General features: G+C 39.6%; 1 protein-coding gene across 4 annotated transcripts in view; it reads right to left on the bottom strand.

The window, feature by feature from the left end:
• Positions 1 to 19,486, bottom strand: part of LOC146330711 (uncharacterized) — a 29,489-nt gene extending 10,003 nt beyond the window's left edge. For 2 of the 4 annotated variants that reach the window (XM_084716235.1, XM_084716233.1), the window contains exons 1-11: positions 18,393 to 19,486; positions 17,020 to 17,136; positions 15,463 to 15,564; positions 14,476 to 14,586; positions 12,560 to 12,663; positions 9,317 to 9,908; positions 6,748 to 6,818; positions 6,217 to 6,346; positions 3,844 to 3,950; positions 3,502 to 3,612; positions 1,741 to 1,884 (exon numbers count right to left, since the gene is read on the bottom strand). In XM_084716235.1, the coding sequence (XP_084572361.1) occupies positions 1,741 to 1,884; positions 3,502 to 3,612; positions 3,844 to 3,950; positions 6,217 to 6,346; positions 6,748 to 6,818; positions 9,317 to 9,908; positions 12,560 to 12,663; positions 14,476 to 14,586; positions 15,463 to 15,564; positions 17,020 to 17,136; positions 18,393 to 18,668 (1,865 nt within the window). In that variant the 5' untranslated portion in view covers positions 18,669 to 19,486. The remainder of the gene's footprint in view (positions 1 to 1,740; positions 1,885 to 3,501; positions 3,613 to 3,843; positions 3,951 to 6,216; positions 6,347 to 6,747; positions 6,819 to 9,316; positions 9,909 to 12,559; positions 12,664 to 14,475; positions 14,587 to 15,462; positions 15,565 to 17,019; positions 17,137 to 18,392) is intronic. The other 2 variants (XM_084716234.1, XM_084716236.1) reach the window with 2 other exon arrangements.
• Between the last annotated feature and the right edge of the window lie 1,653 nt (positions 19,487 to 21,139).

The raw sequence follows: 21,139 nt of genomic DNA on the forward strand, positions 1-21,139 counted from the left end.
CAAATGACTTTGATTTTGTGCTTCATGGATTATGTGATTAACATGTGATATTAACATTTTATCAATCAACTATTTCTATTAAAAGGCAAGGTCTGCAGGATTTCCCCAAAAACCAATACACAGACTCATACAAAAGTAATCTCTCAATCATCACCCACCAGAAGTGTGTGGTGGCACCTGCATCTGCAGAGCCCTGCCCTCTGCCTGTAAGTTATTATTTTCTCTTTATTTTGCTGCTCGGGATGCTTCACCACCCCAAAATGCCAACTGATCGTTGAGTCTCATTCCCAGGACGTCAAATACTATCTTTGTGGTGCATTTACAAACAGCACTGACAAATCCCACTGATTCTACCTTTAACATCTTACTGGGATCAATACTATTAGTTGTTAACATTTGAATTTATGTCTCATTGCAATGCATAATTAGTGTGTACAAAATGTGGTTAATAACATTATTAGTCATTTATGTTCTGTTGTTGTATACTGCTTTGCATGGCTACATATACTGATCTGTGGATGGAGTCATGATACTGTTGCATCATTGTCTTTTCTATGCTTATTTTGCTGCTTTGTTTATCATTATGTCACTTCGCTCATGTTTTAAGCTAATTTATATTTCTACAGGCCTGCAGTTGAAAAACTAAAAGGCTGGCTAACACTGGCAGACTCACAAGTTCAACAACCCTTGCTTTTAAATCAGAAAAGTGTTGTAGATTTTGTATTTTTTGTATTACTGCTACCTCACTGCTAATGAGTCACTCTCCAGTCAGTTTAGTCAATTAACTATTCAGTCAGTTCAGAACAAATAATTAACATCATCTTGTTCTGCATTCTGTTGAAATCTATCGTAATCTACTGTATCAGAAAAATAAAAAAACAAAAAATGGTTGTGTGCTTTTTACAACAAACTTGGTGAGATCGGAAATGCACTTTGATTCATGAACTGATTAACTGATGTGAATCAGAAAAGTGGTAACTAAACAGCGAGGACCATGGCTCTGTCTCTTGGCATTACACACACACACACACACACACACGCACACGCGCACACGCGCACACGCGCACACACACACACACACACACACACACACACACACACACACACACACACACACATTCTCTCTCTCTATTTATTGCACAGAAAAGCACTAGACAGCACTCTTCACATCTTCAGGATTTCTTCATACACTCTGTCCCAAATGACTGTACAGAATTTGGAAAAAGGGGCTTTTGTGTTGTCTGCACTCTCAGGTTGGAATATGTTGCAGAACGATTTGAAAATCAAAAAATTCGTCTTGTTTAATACTTTTATAATGAAATATTTAGAGGCAGATTCATTAGGATGTTTCTAATTTACCTTGTCACCAGGATTACTCTTTTTGAAATGTTATTTTCCATTGCTTGCTTATTGTATTTGTGTTTCCTGTCTTTAACTTGTGTTTATACTGCTGACTGCTGGCCAGGTCTCCCTTGAAAAAAGAGATTCTTAATCTCAGTGGGACTCTCCTGGTTAAATAAAGATTAAATAAATAATTAAATAAATAAACTCCATTGCTCTCACCCTGGAGAATTTTCAGTAATTGTCTCATCACCATGAAAGAATTTTGCAGCAGCTGTTCTATATAAAAACACACACACACACACACAAAGACACACACACACACACACAAAGACACACACACACACACACACACACACACACACACACACACACACACACACACACACACACACAGACCTGGCCTGCATCCAGCCCTTGGGCCATAGTGGTTTGACCTCATTCTCTAAGAAGGCCTTGAGGTAGTCCTCCACAGACAGAGAGCACTGGTTCTCCATCTCATAGCAGCTCAGCTTCACTCGCACCAAGCTGCACAGCAGGTTCCTGCACAAACACAAATATTCAATTCAGCACCAATCATTCAGTATTAAAATCTAAATGAGGCTGCAGGTGTCGAGCACATAATGACTGAGGAGACTGTTATTCTTCAGTGAGTCAGAGCTAATAATGACGGTGGAGAAAAAAAAGAGCCTTTCCTAAAAATGTGGAAGCTGTTAGGAAAATGAATGATGATTGAAAAGCAGCTGCGAGTCAGTCTCAAGGGTTTTCTCTTCTCATTTCATTAGGACACTAATTCTTTACTCAGGGTTTCCACATTCATGCAGGCATAAAACTCATGGCCTTCCACAGTAACTTAAGAGGAACGCTTACTGATTTTTACACATCAAAGTCTGTTTGCAGGTCATGTGGAGTACCACTGCATACATGAAAAGGCACTATAAAAGTTTTCATGTAAAATCTGATAAACTGCCTCAAGTGATGTCACATATCTTTCTTTAAACCTCCAGATTTTATTTTATTTTTTTTTACAAACATCATCAATGCACTGACTTGAGCATAACACTGTTGTTTTCAGACTGCCGTGGCCTGCTGCTCATCTCTACTTGAGGTTATATTAGCAACGACTAGCCAAACACCAGAATCTGACAAAGTTTCAGTTGAGCAATATAGGCACATGCTCTGACGAAGATGAAGAATATACATAACAAATAAAACGATATCTCTGCTGTATTGAGTGAAAAAAAGAAATAGTACAACAGTGTTACGGCTCGACTCCACTGGGCACAGCGTGTCGCATTATGGCTGCGCCAAGTCCACCAGAGCTGACTGCTGCCATTCTACACAATGCTTGTGATTCCACCAGCAGTGCTGCACTGCATCCCAAAAGAGGCTCTCTGCTCTGCTCCGCTTCAAATACACGTCAAGTCTATTTCTGATGGATGCTGTGTCAATAAGCATAGAGCAAATCGAGCAGGCAGGAAGTTAGAGAAAGAAACAGCATAGAGAATCTGGTCTTTTTTCAAAATAAAAGACCCTGTGCAGAGTCATGGTCATAAAAGCAGGCCAAAAAGGAAACAATTAAACTACACTTCCCACAAACGGCACAAAAAGCAAAGAAAGAGGACCAAAGCAATAAAATCTGAGCTAGTCAACATAATCAGGAGGGCAAAACTCTCCGCTGCTCACATGCTTCTGAAACACTGCTGATGGGACATGCAGCCATGTGGAGCACAGATCAAAACTGTGGCACATATGTAATATGCCCAGTAGAATCAACAGGTTATAGGAGTGTAATGCTAAATCAGTGGACTAGTCTTTTAAAGGTCTTGTTTGGTGAAGTTTAGGGACAAAATTGCATATTCACAAACACATGAGACCAATATTTATGCATGACAAAGTGAAGAGTGTTAATCCTAAGAGTTCCCAACAGCTGAATAATATTCATAACATTTTCCATTTTGCCATTCATTTCCTAAACTTTTGAGGCTTTATTTCTCTCCACCTCTGAACAATCTTTAAAGCCTGTGTAAGCTCCGTTTACTAGATTAGTCACCAACAGTGAGAGCAACTGGTAAGATGGAAACAAAGAGGACAGGGTATGTCAGAATAGAAAGTCAAAGCTGCAGCACACCATCCTGCAGGGTGGTGCTGGATCATTACCTGAGCTTGTCATCCCAGACAAACTTCTTCCGTGGACCCATCACCCTTTTTCCAGGCTTTTCCTCATCTTCCTCTTCTGAGCCGTTCTTATCGCCCTCTTCTGACTGCTGTCTGCAGGACACAAACAAAGACAGTACTATATGAACATACTGTACATTCACAAAAATGCCATTTTTTTAGACGTGTCAGTTAAGGTTGGACAGTAAAAATCTGAAATTTATAGAACAGTCATAAAAGTCACAGCTGATTAAAAGGCAGGGCCAGAAGATGGGGGGAGTGTGAGGTTCACCTGCTTAATTTCCTATTCATCTGTCTTCTGAAACAAAAGATGAGTTAACTTACTTTGCAACCTTGGCCATACAGTCCATGTTGTATCTGGCTATCTGCTCTGGCATCACGCTGCACACCGCCAACTTCAGCTTCAACAGTGGCGTCCGCAGTCGATCATCCTGAGAGAGGTGTGGGGGTGGGAGACAGAGTGAGAACAACAGGAATGAATGGTAGGACAAGAAAGAGAAGTTGGAAGGAAATTTAATAAGTAAGTAAAAAATAAAGAAAGGGAAAAGAAGAAATGGACAAAGAAAAGGTAGAGAAAAAAAGAAGCAGTGTTAGCAACAGGAAGAGTCAAAGAGGGAGCGAGTAGTGGAGTATGTTGTTATGTATTTTGTCAACAGTGCTACTTTAATGGTCCATGACAAAAGACATTTGGAGCCCGTTTTCAGTGGCAGTGCTCGCTGCACTAGTCAGCCTACACATTAACAACTGAAGCAGAGAAGATGGCTTTGGCTGGGGATTAAAAGCTACATGAAAAGGCACAAATAATGTGGAGGAACTGGAGGATCGGTTTTGGGGTTAGACAACAGGAGCCAAAGGAAACTGTTTTCTGATTTGCATATTTCCGAGGATTTGAACAGAGTTTGAATCAAACACTCTAAAGCATTTGTTGCGATCTTGATTCATTTGTTATAATATTTTGTGGTCAAAGATGAGTGTGTATATGTGGCCAAAGAACACACAAAGATCCATTAAAATCATGTGAATAATGCAATCAGAATAAAAAACACAAGTAGGAGGTAGTGAGACAAGAAGAAAACAAGAAATCTAAAACGTGACAGGCATAGATCTGATATGATCTCAGTCACTCCACTGAAAACAAAGTAAAGATGATTGCAACATTTGTATTTGCAGCTAAAATGTGAAAATTCATAGTTCAAACTCTGTAGTCTTATAAAAGTTTTGCATTTTTCACCGGAACAGCTAAGAAGTAATTAATATACACAATTGTCTGATATATAAATCAATTTGGATTTATATGATGGCTTGTTTTCCTGTTCTTCTTTATGTAAAGTGATGAGACTTATTCCTAAAATATAACTGTCGTTCCTCTAATAATGCCATAAGATTATCCTGCATTTTTTTGTAACTTTGCTCTGAAACCAACAATTGAACTGCACACAGCAACTGGCAATTTATCCAGGGGTGTGTTATAGGGCTGGGTGTTGATACCTATAAGGTACCTTTAAGGTATCAGCCAAAATAACCAGGTCCAAGTATTACTGACACTTTCAATACCTGCATTCAGTCCTTTTTGTAACTAGATCTGGAAAAAAATTACTATTTGTATGGTTTTGCTTGCAGCCGATCACTGTCAGCTTTCTTAAATTTAATACAGTGTGCAAGTGGCTGACGAAGTCGTTGTGAAGTCGCATTGAGTGTCTGTAACATAGATGGCAGTTTAGTGTTAAAAATGTTGTAAAGTATGGCTTTACTACACACCTGTGGTGTCTGATACAAGTAAATAGATGTAGAAGGATTCAGGAAGGGCTCAATTAACTTGATGTGTACCGAATGAAGTAGAGAAAAAAAAATCAAATAAAGGTATCAGTATCACTTTAAGGGTACTGGTATCATGAGTTATTTTTTTTTTTTATAAATGATAGTGTGAAACACTATTTCTCACTTTTAATGTGTATCTGAGTGAAATAGTCTGAATGCTTTGTGGAGGGACTCTCATCCCCATTTGCACAATTCAGGGTTCACACACATTTTCAAAACTCAAATTCAAGCACTTTTCAAATTACACATTTACAAACATTCACTCAAAACATTTACTTCACATCAGGCCTCACAAAAATTATGTTTTGTGATAGTGTTTGACAGATGGGTGACAAATCAAAGGAAAACACAACAAAGTTTCATGTTGCAAGATGTGCCACCGGTAACGTAACTTTAAGTTGATTAATCAATCAGTTGTCGACTATATTAATCACCAAGTATTTTCATTATTGGTTAATCATTTTGAGTCATTTTTTAAAGGAAAAAATGTGCCTGTATGAACCCTGACAATTATCCTGTCTCTCTCTTCTGTAGGACAGAAGCTGTAAACACTTTTGCCATCAGATGGGGTCGGAGAACACGTCATATAAACTAGTTCTTTGAAGAATCCACCAGCCTGTCGTTCAGTTAGTGTTGTGACTACAATATGAGATGGTCATTGGGTATTTTTTTAGTACTAGTATCAGTATTCAGAAAGAAATCATTTTGCTGTGATTAGATTTGACAGTGCACATAAAGGCTTCAGTCCTCCCTGAATCCAGCTTTTAATAACCACAGAGCATCATAAGGCTGCAGTTGGAAAAGTGTTTTTGAATCAGATTCTAGAGGGATTTAAATGGAGGGGATTTCTCACTTTCTCCACAGATAAGCTTCACTCACCTGGATGTTGAGGCTGAGCTTCTTCAGGCGTTTGAGGAGGGCTTCTTTGTTGCACGGCACGAATGCCTCCATGTGAGAGTAGATGCCTGAACGCACCTCAGGAGGCTGCTCCTGGACCTGCAGCTCGATACTGAGAGGAGGAAGAAAGAGTGTGAGATACAGAAAGGATCAAAAAATAAAGGGAAGGCATAGTTATGGCTGTCGAATTAGAAAGGGAAAAAAAAGATGGTGGGATACAGAGAGACAGAATAAAAGAGAGATGGGGGACTGAAGTAGTGGATGGGGAAAAATAAAGGGCAGTTACACAGAATGAGAGAAGGGCGAGTGCAAAGTTGAAGAAACAAGAGAGAGGAATGGAAATGAGAAGCGTGTAATCAACACAGACAATGAGAGACAGAGAAAATGAAACACTTGAAGACAGCAGGAGAGGTATCAAGGGAAATCAGCTGAAAATTAGTGAGAAAGAGTGAAAGGGATGGAGGAGAGTGAGCTGGATCTGGCTGACGGTGATTTAAAAGCTGTCCTACTCACTCCAGCAGAATGTTATTCATGTCCAAGGTGAAAAATTTCTTCCTGCCCTCTTGATCAAACTGCCGCGAGGCCTGAGGGAGAAAAGGTTGAGTCAGCATACCAGCGCTGTTCCATACAGTATAAATACATATACATATACAGTATCTGTGACGCTGTGCCTCTGAGGACTTCATACAGACAAACACATTTCCTTATTCCTCTACCTACCCAACACTGACCATCATCCAACTCTAATTTAATTTTTAAAGTTATAATATGCAACATTTTCTTTAAAAACAATGAATTAACTCATCTGAACAGAATCACTCCGTCATTACTTATGACCCACTAGAAGTATGTCTGTATCTGCAGAGACCCTGCCCTCTACCTACATTTTCTAATTTTAGTCATTATTTTGCTGTGCTCAGGACACTTAACCATCCCAAAATGTTATTTGACATCCTGGTAACTCTCTGGTGTATTTAAAGCAGCTTGGACAAATTCTACTGATTCTATCTTTAAACTTCTAGTATGAAAACAAAGGTACCTGATACAACTTAAGAGTACCGCAGCACATATAAAAAAGTCCTAAGCATCTAAAAAAAATAATTAACCTACACACAGTGCTTTTACAGTAATAATACAGGAAAAACAATAACTATAACAGACATTGTAGTGTTTCATACATGCTATTGAAAAAAGTATTGATGTATCAATACTTTTGACAACCTTATTTTACAATTTCACATCTACATGTTGATTTTATTTATCAATTAAAAGGTTGTAAAAATTAGATAATGCTGTAGTTAACCTAACTGATTTAGTTAAATTGCATTTGGTTCTGTGAAAGCCATCAGTGGAACTCAGTTCTGATTTGTGGAGTTAAACCACAGGATTTTGTGATAGTTGATATGTCACTTTATGTCAGAATTGAACTACTGTTTAAGTCCTCCTGCTGATCACAGGAACTTCAGTAACTGTTAGTAGCCAGAGTGGTAACAAGCACATGCAGCAAGAAAACGCTCAGATTTTCTCAGATCAATCAGAAAGTGTAAAGGAATTAAAACACCACATGTTGTGCTTGTGTCCTGCTCTACATTTTGTCAGTTCCTCAGTACAAAGTGAGAAACCCTCAGCAACTATCCTCCTGTGATAATCAGGTAAGAAATGCTTCTTTTCCATCCTGAATAATCAATAGGGGCTGGAAAAACAATCAATTCTTAGATGCAAGGCAATTCTCTCTTGAAGGATTATGTATTGATGCAGAAAAATCAATGAAGATGGGCTATACTTCTTTACAGCTGAACAAATTGGACAGTGAAACGTAACAGACATACACATGTGCGTCATGTTTACGCTCTTCTTGAGTCTGCAAGGATGGCTGCAAGTGAACAACTGCATGTGGATACAATCCAACCAGCACCCCTTGGTTTAAAAGTTTCAAATTTTGATGCAGCACAATTATTGTTTATAATCACATCGCAGAGCTCTGAATAGGGATAGCGTCGTGTGGTGCCAAGAGATTCCCACCCCTAATAATCAATTTCTTTTTCAAGTTGGTCTGACCACTAGCTGAGAAAAAATAAACACACAAGGCGCAGAAAGGTGCTGCATTATCTGTTTGTTACTGAAATTTGATTTGACCCCCTTGGCTCCACATAGAACTGATAATGCAGGACGACAGTCATCACAACAGTTCAATCACTCAATCAGTCAAATATTTTCTCGATTAATAGTTGTTTGGTCTATAGAATGTCAAAAATTGTGAAAAATGTTCAGTGTTTCTCAAAGCTCCAGATGACGTCCTCAAATGTCTTATTTTGCTCAGAACCCAACGATATTAAGTTTATGGTCATTACAGAGTAGGAGCCAAAAAACACACATTTAAGAGCTGAAAATGACTCAAATCAATTAATCAATTATCAGAATAGTTTGTAATTAATTAAATAGTTGATTAATAATCAATTAATCTACGCAGTTCTAACCGAGTTATCTAATGCTTTGAACAACCTTGTAAAGGTCCATTTGAAAACAAAACGGACTGGAACAAAAAGCTAACCATGTGCAGTTTTTTTTTCCACACCCTGGACCAAATATGAACCAAACCACAGGTCAAGCAACCTAAGTGACACTTAAATGAACTCAAGAAGAATAACTTATTACTTATATAACAGGTTATCTTTGGGGGCATCTAAAACAATCCAACACTTCTTTTATTTATTTCTGTGCCTCCCTCCTCCTCACATGCATCATCCCTCTCTCTGCCTCGCTTTACATTTTTACCCACATCTAGAAAACTATTTCTCTGCTACAGATTGACTCGGTGGCTCAGAGATATACAAGCAACAATAAGAAGTTCTTCAAAAGGCTGAGATGCCAACCCTGTTGTTTTAGTTATATAAACCCCCTCAGGGTTCATCCTGGAGCCACGTTACTCCGACACTTAAGAACAGACTGTTGTTGTTGGACTGAACAATAACAACAAACATTTTGTGCCACTTCCTGAGCTGATTGGCATTTGTGTTTAACTTCAGTGAAGAGGCTTTGCAGGTAATTGCAACCACCCACAGACGGGCTGCAGCTGACTCACCGCTCGCAGGTCCTCGATGCGTTTAGTGAGAGGAGCAGGCAGTCCATCAGGCAGTGGGGGTGGAGAGAACAACCCGCTGGAAGACCCCAGGCCTCGCCCTTGGCCGCCGCCGCCGCCTCCTCCTCCTCCTCCTCCTCCTCCTCCTGCTGCTGCTGTTGCTTTATGGGTCGGAACACCGACTCCCAGAATGCCGTTCTCCCTGGCTGCCACCATGGCGTGCTGCTGGTCAGTGTCCAACAAGCTGAAGTCCAGGTCGCCTAGGAGATCCTGCAGCTCTTTCTCATTGGCTGAACCCAGCAGCGACATCACAGCGGGGTCCGAGGTCAGGTCTGCCAGTGAGAGGTCGTTGCTGGCCGTGTTGCCCGGCGGGTGGGTAGAGTTGGAGGCCAACAGGTGGTTTGTTGAGTTGCTGGCGTGGGGATTGTTAGCCACACCTCCCGCCAGGCCATGGTGAGCCATGTTTGGGTTCCTTTTCTTTATCTCCTCCTTCTCCCGGGTGAAGCGGCGGAGCATGGCTGCCAGGTACAGCGAGTCCTTCATCAGCTTCTTCTTCTTCTTCTTCTCTGGCCGGTGGAGGTTGAGAGGAGTCACTCTGTGTGAGAAAAACACAACAATGTCTCCTTTTTAGCAAAATCCTGACATTATATCGCTTCAGTCCTACTTTCAGAGATCCATAAAGGAAAGTCTATAGTTTTATGAGCATCAGCAGTGGAATTCAGACACCTACTAAAGCCAAGTAACAGGAAAAAGTAACAAGTGCTGTTAGTGCTGTGTTACCTGAGGTTTGTACAGTCACTGAAATAAAGAAAAAATGGCTGGATATGAAAATTATTTTTTTTTTAAATGTTTCGCTACAGCAAGGAGATCAATGACTGTAAGGGGAAGTCACGTTCACAGAGATGGAAGACAAAATAAATGCTGTAACAGGTGATGTTGCACCATCAGGCATTGCAACAGAGGATGTTTACCTGATAAAACACTTGCATTGATGTACATGTGAAAATAATTTTTGTATAAATTTTGAATATATCATAATTTCAATGCAGTCAAATAAGATAATGACATAATTATAAAGTGGACTTTATTTTCAGATTCAAAATGTCTTCAGAATAATTAAACATACAGTCATTTAGTCATGTGCAGTCTATCTGCTGTTATCTAAACCAAAGTTTTTCACTGTGACAGGAGTGGACCACTCAGAAATTCTGTTTGTGTCTTTGAGAAAATTCAAAATACAGGAAAACTGATGAAAATGAGAAGTTGGCCAAAATCACTTGTACAAACCACATAAGGGGATAGTTCAACCAAAAATGTAAAAATGAAGGTGAGTAGATAATGCCTGAATTTTCATTTGAAAACTGGTCACCATTCACTTAAATCATTTGGGAGATTCTGCAACACTGTTTTCCTGTGAAAGCAGTGTTGTGTGGACTAAATAAATCAGTATCAGTGTCAGTGTGAGTAGATAATGACTAAATTTTAATTTTGGGGAGAACTATCCCTTAAAAGAACAGGGCTTAGCGCTCTACAAAGGTTCCTAAGGTATACCTTAGCAAAGGAACCTCCTTTCCTAAGAGTGTTCCCCAGACTGTCCCTTAGCAAGTGTCCTTAGGGAAGAGCTGCTAAAGTACATCGTATATTGGTACATAACCATTTTACCTCAATCAAATATTACAACAAAGGAAGCTACAGTACGTCTACTTAAGATCATCAGGTAATCTATTTAAGAGTCCAGACGAGACCTCGTGACGGTTCCAATAAAAATGTAACCTACAGCCTACAAAATATAAAACAGAGTACAAATCGGAACATATAAGCCACAGTCTGAGATGTCTTCAAAGGCCTAGATAAATGATAAAGCTAAATGGTTGGATGATTTTGTTCTCATATAAACAAAAGGTCTTATATAAATTTGTTTTCATCACACAGTAGGCACCTGTAACACAGTATCTATGTTTAATTGCAGTGTGTGTGTGTGTGTGTGTGTGTGTGTGTGTGTGTGTGTGTGTGTGTGTGTGCGTGCATGCGCATCTGGGCTTTGTCAGCACTATGCATCTCTGCTGGCAGTGTTCAGCACTCCATGCCCCACCTGCAGTGACTCTGCCCTACCAGTGAACCATTGAGTTAACATAATGCTTTTCATATTATTCAAATAAATATGCCAATTTCAAGGTTGTTATTTCTGTCAGCTGACTTTCAGCTGTGTGAAGCTCATCCACATTTGTTGCCATTTTTCATTGTACAGCTAGTTAGCCATGTAGGAAAATGATATGTTCCTATTCTTAATCCTGCCTAATAAGATATCGACCGTTCCTCCATCTGGCAGAAATTATGATAAACAGTCAACAGCAAATCTCTTTGAACTGAAGGTTGAAATGTGAGATAAAACAAAGACAATTTCAGTCACACTTAAAGAGGAACAGAAAGCTGAGGAGGTGGAGGTAAAAAGTGCAACATGAAAAGTAAATGAAACCCCCTGCAACATACTGAGGCATCGACACATGCTGACAAAAACGACTCTGGAAAGTGGGAAGACTGCGGAATCGAGGGGATTCTGAGAGATTAACCTGCAGTCTGCTCAGAAGGATCTGACACACACATGCCCATATATAACATCATCTGTTTCATAATGGCACAATGGCAAATAGCTGCTGCTATTTTTGGAAGCTGTTTTGAGAATAGCGGCGTGAGTATTCGGCCTATCTGAGCATAGATAATGCAGCGTTTTCTAGAAGGTGGCTGGCTTGTCACAGCAAATAAGAGCGAGTCACAGTCAGCAGCCCTGCCTCATGATAGATGTATGAGAGAAGCCACACAAAAGCACAGGAGTATAATGTCACACAGGGTGGTGGTGGGCTATTAGCACAGTAAAGAGTGGACAAATGCGTCATCACATATTCACAGTGGCCCACAAATCCACAGGTGTCCAAAAGGTCAACTTTTCATGCTCGGGAGAAAAACTTGTCCATTTACATAACAGTGTCTGTGTGTTTTTCACATTTTAAAGTGACATTTTTTTCAATAGCTTGGCTTAATGGTACTGAATCATTTGATTAATGGGAGATTTTTTCAAGGATTTGTGGAATGGCCTCCTGGCAAGAGAGAAAGCAGGAGTTTGAGCTTGCTCAGCTACTCAGGAGCCAACCATTCAGCCTCTTCATCAATATAAACACAAAAATCCCTGACATGAAGAAGTCTAAGTTCCCCAAATGAAGTCAACCACAAAAATAAACAGATTCTCACCCTTGTTTAGGTACTCTGTTCTTCTTCTGGTTCTTCTCCTCCAGATTATTCACTTCCTTCTTTTTCCTCCTCTTAATCACCTGCTCCTTGTTGTCGTTCGTCTTCTGAAACAAGAGCACATACACCCCTTAAGTCTAATAAGCAGATGACGACAGTGCACAGTGGCAAACGATCAATTTTGTCTGAGGAACACACACAGGGCTCAGCGTGTGTGTGTGTGTGTGTGTGTGTGTGTGTGTGTGTGTGTGTGTGTGTGTGTGTGTGTGTGTGTGTGTGTGTGTGTGTGTCTGTGTGTGTGCGTGTGTGTGATTGAGTGTGCACCATTATGTCCTTCAGAGATTTCTCTTGATGTGGTGAAAGATAACGTCTACACCACATCTCACTCAAACCAATGAAAATCAAGCTCCTGTTGGGAGGACATTCACACGCCTCGTCAGGACTGTTGAGACCCTGCTGTGTCATATGTTGCAATAACCACGGGGCAAACAACATTTTAGTTACCACATTATTTATCCAAATGAAAACACGTCACACAACTCTCCTCCAGTAAACCCTGCTGTATTTACTGTTGAATAAAGCATGGTTTGGCAATGACGCCCACACTTCTCAAAGTTAAATAAAACCATATAATTTTTATGACACGGTACAATTTTCTCGGCCACTATTTGTCTAAAGTGTCCAAAGTATTGTTTTGCCTCATCGAACGTGGCACGGGCAGATTACGATTTTTTTTCCCTTATTTGGGCAGTGCATTAAAAAACAAGACTAGGAGATATGTCACCAGCTGTGAGTCTGGGTTTTGAATTAAATCCCCTCTCTGACACGTTTATAATCTTAGTTTTGCAAGTTAGCATGGTAACTTTTGCTAATTAGCATTGGCAGTAAAAGTCAGGGGCTCATCCAAGTCATTGTTATTGATCCTCCAAGGATCATGAATGTCTGTACAAAATTCTGCTCCAGTCGATCCAATAGTATGTTGAGATACTTTAGTCTGGACCAATACAGAGGACGGACTGACCAACTTTAATTGCAACTCCAAAAACCATGCAACTAATATGGCTAAAAAACATGTCTTTTGTTTGTTTATGGTTTTTTGTACATATTTCCAAAATGTATACTTGAACCTTTAAATTCTAGTGATTGGAACAAGTTACCTTTGTATATTAAAATAATCAGTTCCTACAAAAAATGGCTTATTATTACATTATTACATTTGGAGAGATAAGCTTATCCTAGTTTCTGTTAGTGCATATAATATTTTAATATTTAATATGGAGTGATTCTAATAACGCTGATACAAGAATTATTGTGTTGGGTTGTTGGTCGTATGACGTTGCCTTGTCACTAGAGCTCCAACAATTAATCATTTAATTATGTATTAAATTAACTGCCAACTATTTTGATAATGGATTAATGTGTTTGAGTAATTTCTTAAGACAGAAGTCAAATTTCTGTGATTTCAGCTTCTTAATTGTGAAATGTTTTTGGTGTCTTTACTCCTCTCTGACAGTAAACTGTACATATTTGAGTTGTGAGTAAACCAAGACATTTAAGGACGTCTTTGGGAGATGATTATTGACATGTCTCACCATTTTCTGACATTTTAAAACAAACAATTAATCAGTCCATTATTTTCTTGATTAATAGTTGACTATGAAAATAGTTGTTGCAGCTCTATGTGTGACTGCATGCAGGATTAATGCATTTTTTACATCAAGAACCATCATGAAAATAATAGTCTTGGTCTTTGTGTCACTTTTATCATCTTTTACAGCAGTATGTAATTTATGGACTTTTTAATAAACAGATTAAAAATAACACATTTTCCAGGCCTGATAATGTGAGTGTGAAACACTGTGGAACAATAATTTCTTTACATTCATCATTACTTTATGTTCATGTTAAGGTGGTCTCACCTTGTCTCCCTCCCCCTCGGAGTCGGAGGCCGCTCTGAACTGCAGCGTGCCTGTGTTGATGTAAAATCCCCCCAGCTTTGTGGTCAAAGACGCAGGCACCAGCTCATCATACTGAGAAAAATAATAGAAGACAGTGTGTGGTATAAGATCACAGGAATATGGGGAAAAAAATAAATCCTCTTACATAACAAAAGCGGATGTCATTCTGCAGTTTCCAAACATATTGAGTAACTGAAAATATTTTTTGGTAACATTTGACAAAGCATCCTGTGCTCTTGTTTTGGTCAGTGAAAATGGCAGACTTGTTGTGTGCCAAAATAAATAAACCACAAAAAAAAAAAAAAAAACACACAGTCCCTCCGGGCCGCAGATGAAACATTTCTCCATCACGGAGCATATCAAAACAGAAAAAAGGGGTCAAACAGGCGCTGCCAATTTGTGAGTGCAGAGAGGACAGCTATCAAAACAACAGAACAATTATAACATAATGACAGAGAATCTAGACATAGAGCATAATTCTCGCCGTTACAGTGAGACGGAGAGCGATATGCTCCGAATACTGAGCAACAAACACTGTCAAACAAAAACAATGACATATCCCTGTGTGGACACAAGGAGCACATACATATTCATGAGTCATGAGGATGATTTTAGAGCGTAGTCTCGGGTTGGTTGTAAGAAGGGACAAGCGTCTATCTTTAGAAGCGCCACTGAATGTACTGTATTGAAACATCAAGCCAGGAAATAAATATTTAACCACAGAGGAATAATGTCTACCTCAACACAACAAGACAGGAGAACAGCAGTTTAGGAATGAGATGAGGACGGCAAAATAACCAGGAGATAACAAAGGAGAAAAGGCAACAACTTGCAGTGTTATTATAAAGTCTAAAGGGAGACATCTGACTAAATGAGAGTGACATCCTGGGAAACACAGACACATTAGTGAAAGATCACCTCATTATTAATAAAGCGAGGGGTACTCACAGCTTCTGAGTTGTCGATAAAGGGGTCTGTCTCGTCGTAGCCAAAGCCTATATCGATCAAATCTTGCATTCGGTCCTTCCTCTTCTTCTTCCCTGCATTACCCTGAAAAAAAAAAGGGATAAGTTTTGAGTTATATGAAAAATCCTCACTTTTTTCTAATATTTATCTAAAAATGTCCCCTTTTAAGAAACAGGACTAACAAAATGTTCTCATTTTCTCCATGTGGACGTTGTTTTCACATCATCTGGTCCTCTTAAGAACACAAACACACATTAGACGATTAGAGCCTGACTGTAAGAAGCCCATATATCAGCACAGTTCATTTATCAGATATGTTGTTATTGATATACATATTGGCCGATAAGCACAAAGAAATTGTACTACAGAAATGCCAAAGACATGTTTGTGATCATACAGAAACATCTTCTCAATTGCATAGTTTGTCCACCAGAGAGCACTGACTTTAAAACGTCCCATTCAGTCTCATCTCAGCAACATGTCTTCAAGAACAAACAAAAAGAGGCACCTCTGTTAGAAATTGTTTATAGTTTGCGTTTTGCTAAAAGAAAATTGAATATTAGACATTATATTGTTACTAGATATTTTGAAGTCTCAAATATCAATATATAAGCCTCAAAAATCCCATTTCATTTGAGTGATACAAACCATCAATAACTGACTCAGAATTTCACTAAATATATGTATAATCACCTCTGTGGCTCCTGAGGAATTTCCCTTTCTCCCTTCATTTTGTTGTGGAGTTGTTTTGAATGTTCTGAGTAGAGGCTCTAATTCAATTTCAGCTGCTGAATTCAGGGCGAGCTTGTGCAGTTCTTTGCTCTGCTCAGAAACAAGCTGCCGTCGTGTGGCACAAGCCATAGAAAATATTGTGTTTCACAGCGCAGCAGTGCAGTTGTTGTGTTGTGTCTGAAAGCCCCTCCGGGAGTCGAGGTTGTCATTTACATTGTAAAGCACTTTGAGACACATTTGTGATTTTGGGATAAATAAAATAAATTTACTTGAATATAGCAAGTTAACTAAGGCAAACAAACAGTAATTTTAACAAATATGTCAGCCGATATAATTGCATAGCGGTGCTGATGTATTGATGTGCTTTTCTTCTCTTGTGTTTGTTTCCTTCTAGGTTTTGTTTTCCTCTGTAGGTGCAGTAAAGCACTTTCAATCAACTGTATTGTGTGTAAATTGTTGTATGAATAAAGCTGAATTGAGTATTATTGGTCAATAAGTTAAGATAAGAAAAAAACCTCTACAGAAATTCCAAAGATATAAAAAGTTTTTGATTTGTATTGTTAAGTTATTGTATGTTTTTCTACTGTAAAAAATGTCCTGTTCATGTTTGTTTATTTTACATGAATATATGCTAATAAATCACTATTGGATTTGAAACTCAAATATCGATACTGACATTCTTATTGGTATCAGCCTCATATATCCAGTATCAGTCAGGCTACAATTTTAACATGAACAGATTACTAACTCTTCAAATGCAGAGATTTTAAATAGATAGAAAAAATAAATAAATAAATAATAACTCACATATTTATTTTCAAACTTTTTTGCCAGGGCCTCAACCTGGAGCCGCTCTCTCTCATCATCATTGAAGGGGTGATCTGGATTGTGGACTGAAGTCACACTTGGAGGTTTATTCTTTGCCTGGAACAAATAATTGAAGTATTAACACATTAAAAATCATGAACTGAGATGATCAGATGTCAGAAGTAGGGTTAAACAGTTTCGGTGCCCCCTGAGGATGTAAAAAGAATTAATATTTTTTTCTCAAATGGTTTAAAACAATAAATATTCATTAATTATACTATTAAAAGCACTTAAGCTAAAATAAAAAAATATTTACACACTCATTCAAGATCTCAGTTCAGTCTATCATCATGCCTGAAAGTTGGCTTGCAGCAAAACCAGACCATGTTCAGTGACTTTCTCTGTACCAGCACTGTGTGCAGCTTGTTAATAGAAAAAAAAATCATATTTAATGTTAATTCATTAATGTTAATTAAATATTTAACTTTTTTTTTTTAAATACTTAAGTTGTATCAAAGACTAAAATTCTGGCACTGTGACAACTCCATGCTGAAACACAACCAGCTTCAGTCAATTTTGCCATTGAATATGTTCATACCTCCAAGAATAAAAAAAATCCAATATTAATAAAAAAACTAAAATATTGCCAGCAAACTGAAAGTGACTGAATCCAAAAATCAGTAAAAATGCCAAACATGGTGCTGGTGTGGCCACATTTTGATTCAAACAGGAAATATTTAATTATCTTGTTTGTTTGCAAACTTTTTTCTTAAATTTCCAAATCATGTAAAACAAGATTACAACAAAAACTGTATCATTACTAACTGCAGAGAATCAAAATGAGGCGAGATTGTGTTTGATCTCTCAGCTCTGACATTTGCCTTGCTCCCATGCTACATCCTGGTACTTCCATCAGCAATGCTCTCTCATCTATCTATCACCCGCAGCCAGAGGGCCAAACTGCATGTGGCATTTCCAAGTGCTGTAATGGCTGTGTGACTGGGCTGTTGCTGGGCAAGTCTGACTGAACAGGACACAGGTAGCAGCAGCAGATCAGGTTCATCTTTTCTCTCCATGTGCAGATAGAGAGGAGGTCCCTGTGTGGAAAAAAAAGCTACAGTCTGTTTTGTTGGAGCGCTGCTGAAGTTGGAGAGCTCACAGAGTGGACTGGCTGGAAACACTGCCGCTGTCTTTGTGTTGAGTCGCACTAATGGTCACTTTCAACCACGCTAGTCCACAGAAGGACAAGGTGCACTCCCCCCTCCCTTTACTCAGCAATGACAAGTCCACACAAACACTTCCAAGAGCAATAAAATGAACTCCAGCTCCAGTCCACTCGGCCTGGTGCTGCTGGTTAAACTGGGAGCTCCTACCTGGATGAGTTCTCCGTAATTAAACTCGACCGAGGAGAGGTCGTCGGGCTCGGATATGGACAGGTTGAACCGCACCGTCGCCCTCCTCTCGGCTCCAGCCTTGTCCCTGTCGCCGTCGCTGGCAGCACCCCCTGCCCCGGTCGCTGCCTCGACCTCCCCGGCTCTGCCGAAGTTGAAGTCGGCCTCCTCCTCCAGCCGGCGTTTTCTGGACTCCGCGGCCGCTCCAGCTGCGAAGGCCGAGAGGGTGACAAACTGCACTTTTCTCGGTTCGGCCATTTGGATGAGCCGCCTGCCTGTCTGAACCTCCGCTCCGGACAGACAGCGACAGCGAGGAGAAGAAGAGCTACTTCGCGAAACTACTCCAAATTGGAGGCTTGAGGGAGGTTTCGCGGGGCTCCGACGGCTGCTCGGTGCCTAGACTGGTGTCAGGGCCTCCTCCGCGCCGTGCGAAGTGAACTCCAGGGGCTGCGACGGTCGCGGAAAAGTTGTTTTTTCGGCAGCTACTTGCATCCTCAATTTGCTATGGGACCGAGACATTCACAGGAGCCATCTTGGGTTTCGGGAGTAAATAAAATATCAGAAGAGAGGGGTCGCTGCGCCTGCGCGTACGCACAGAACGGAAGCACCGTGACACGAGGGGGTCATCACGTCCAATCAGCGCGTGCCCCGATCCTAAACCCGCCTCTGTCACAACAGGCGATAATAACAACACTATGAGTACTATTATGACCTTTATAAAGTGTGTGAGTGAAGGACAGGCGGTGGCATGTGCAAACCACATGCTGTGTGCGTCCAGACACCGATGAACAGCCTCGCATCGCTGTAGAATAAACAGCTTTCGTTTCTTTCTGCCTGTCCATTCAGGAAAATGCTGAATTGTGCATTTTTCTACAATGGCACCAGCACAAACATCAAATCCTAAACGGAAGCCAGCAAGCCAGATGATTGGCTGTCTCAGTTAACCACCCCAAGACAGCTAATTTAATTACAGGCACTAATGACCACCTGTTGATATGCAGTTTAAGTGTAACAGACATGTTTATAATGACCATACCTGCTATGAGAGCTCAAAAATTGAGAGGAACTTGAACCTTAAAAAAAAAAAGTAAGATTCAATGTCTTTTGTTTCCTACATTCTGGTGACTTTTAAAGGGACAGTTCAAAACAACACATTTTTCCTCATACCTCTAGGTGCCGTTGATCCATCTAGATTTTTTTGGTGTGAGTTGCAGAGTTTTGGAGATATCAGCCATAAAGACGTCTGCCTGCTCTCCAGTACAATGGAACTGGATGACACTTGGTCTGAGGTGGTAAAAGTGCCAAAAAAAAAAAACAAAATTAGAAAAAAAGATAAACCACAGACCTGGTTGTTGTTTCTGTCTGCTGTAGAATCCACCAGAGCTACTTTATACTAGACTTTATACTAGGAAGATATCTCCAAAATGCAGCAACTCACACCAGGACTATCTAGATGGATAAATAACACTACAGGTAGGAGGAGAAAATGTATTTTGGACTTTGGGGTGAGCTGTCCCTTTAAAGAATTAAAATAAAATAAGTAATTTTTTCGGTAAACAGACGCGTACAGATGACCCTGACACTTACTCAAAAAACAAAAAAAAAAACAAACTTAAAATCTGATTACAATAACTAAGGGTATGTTAGGCTGCTCTGTGAAAAACAAAACAAAACAAAACAAAAAAATGTGCCACTCTCCTTGAAAACTTTCCGTAAGAAAGTTAAGTGTTTCTCTCTGGCTCACTGAGGAGGACAGGCTTGTACACGCTGTACAGTGCCAGAGACAGGTTGTGATAACAAAGAAAAAAAAGAAAGAAAATTTGTCATAAATTCAAAGAAATATTGGAAATTTGTAACCCTGTGGGCAACCCTGGAGATGGCAATGACAAACAGAATCCCCCCAGGAAAATAAAGAGGATTGGCAAGTATGTTAACCACAATAAACTGTGTGAAAAAAGAGTTGACACTGACGCTTGTGTTTTCTGCACTTCTGTGGTAGAAACCATAGCTGGATTAACCTGTTAGAAAGCTCCAGGGCATCATCCTGCTGTTGGGGCCCCCACCTGCCACCCTCTGTGCACTGTGGTTGGCCCTGTCTAAGCGCCAAATTTGCTGCTGAAATTGCACTTCGCAGATTTAACACAAGATCAGTGGTGGTCGAAGGATTTTTTATTTTTTTGGGGGGTCGCCAAATAAATAAAAGAGTATGGGAGAAATTCCGCAAATATAAGGTGTATACCTGCAGTGCAGCTTTTATAAAGCATTTATGATGTGTTTATTCTTTTTACTGATGAGAGAAAAAGATCAGAGCCTGAAAAATTTGCCCAAAGGCACTTATAAAGAAGCTAAAATGTTTTATGTTGTTTTCCTGATCAGAGGACGTAAAAACAATGAGGTGGCCTGTTAATGCAGCCTTAATGTATTTAGTGTGTTTATGTTTCCAATAACACATTATGATATTATAAGGTGATACAGAAAAGGCAGTAAAAATGGCCAAGAACATTCATTTATGCACAATTTAACTCTTTCCTCTTTTATTGATAAGGCCTATTGTGGACTGGGTCATGACGGGTTGTCATTTTTAAAAAGTGGATCCCCAGAAAAAAAGTTTGGGAAACACTGACCCAGACTATGTGCACATTAAAGGCATATTTCACCCATTCTTTTCCACTGACCTGTAGTTCTATTGAACCATCTAGTTGTGGTTTAAGTTGCTGAATTTTGGTAGT

Source organism: Lutjanus erythropterus, chromosome 3 (assembly GCF_056507025.1).
Source record: "Lutjanus erythropterus isolate fLutEry1 chromosome 3, fLutEry1.hap2, whole genome shotgun sequence".
Classification (NCBI taxonomy): Eukaryota; Metazoa; Chordata; class Actinopteri; order Lutjaniformes; family Lutjanidae; genus Lutjanus; species Lutjanus erythropterus.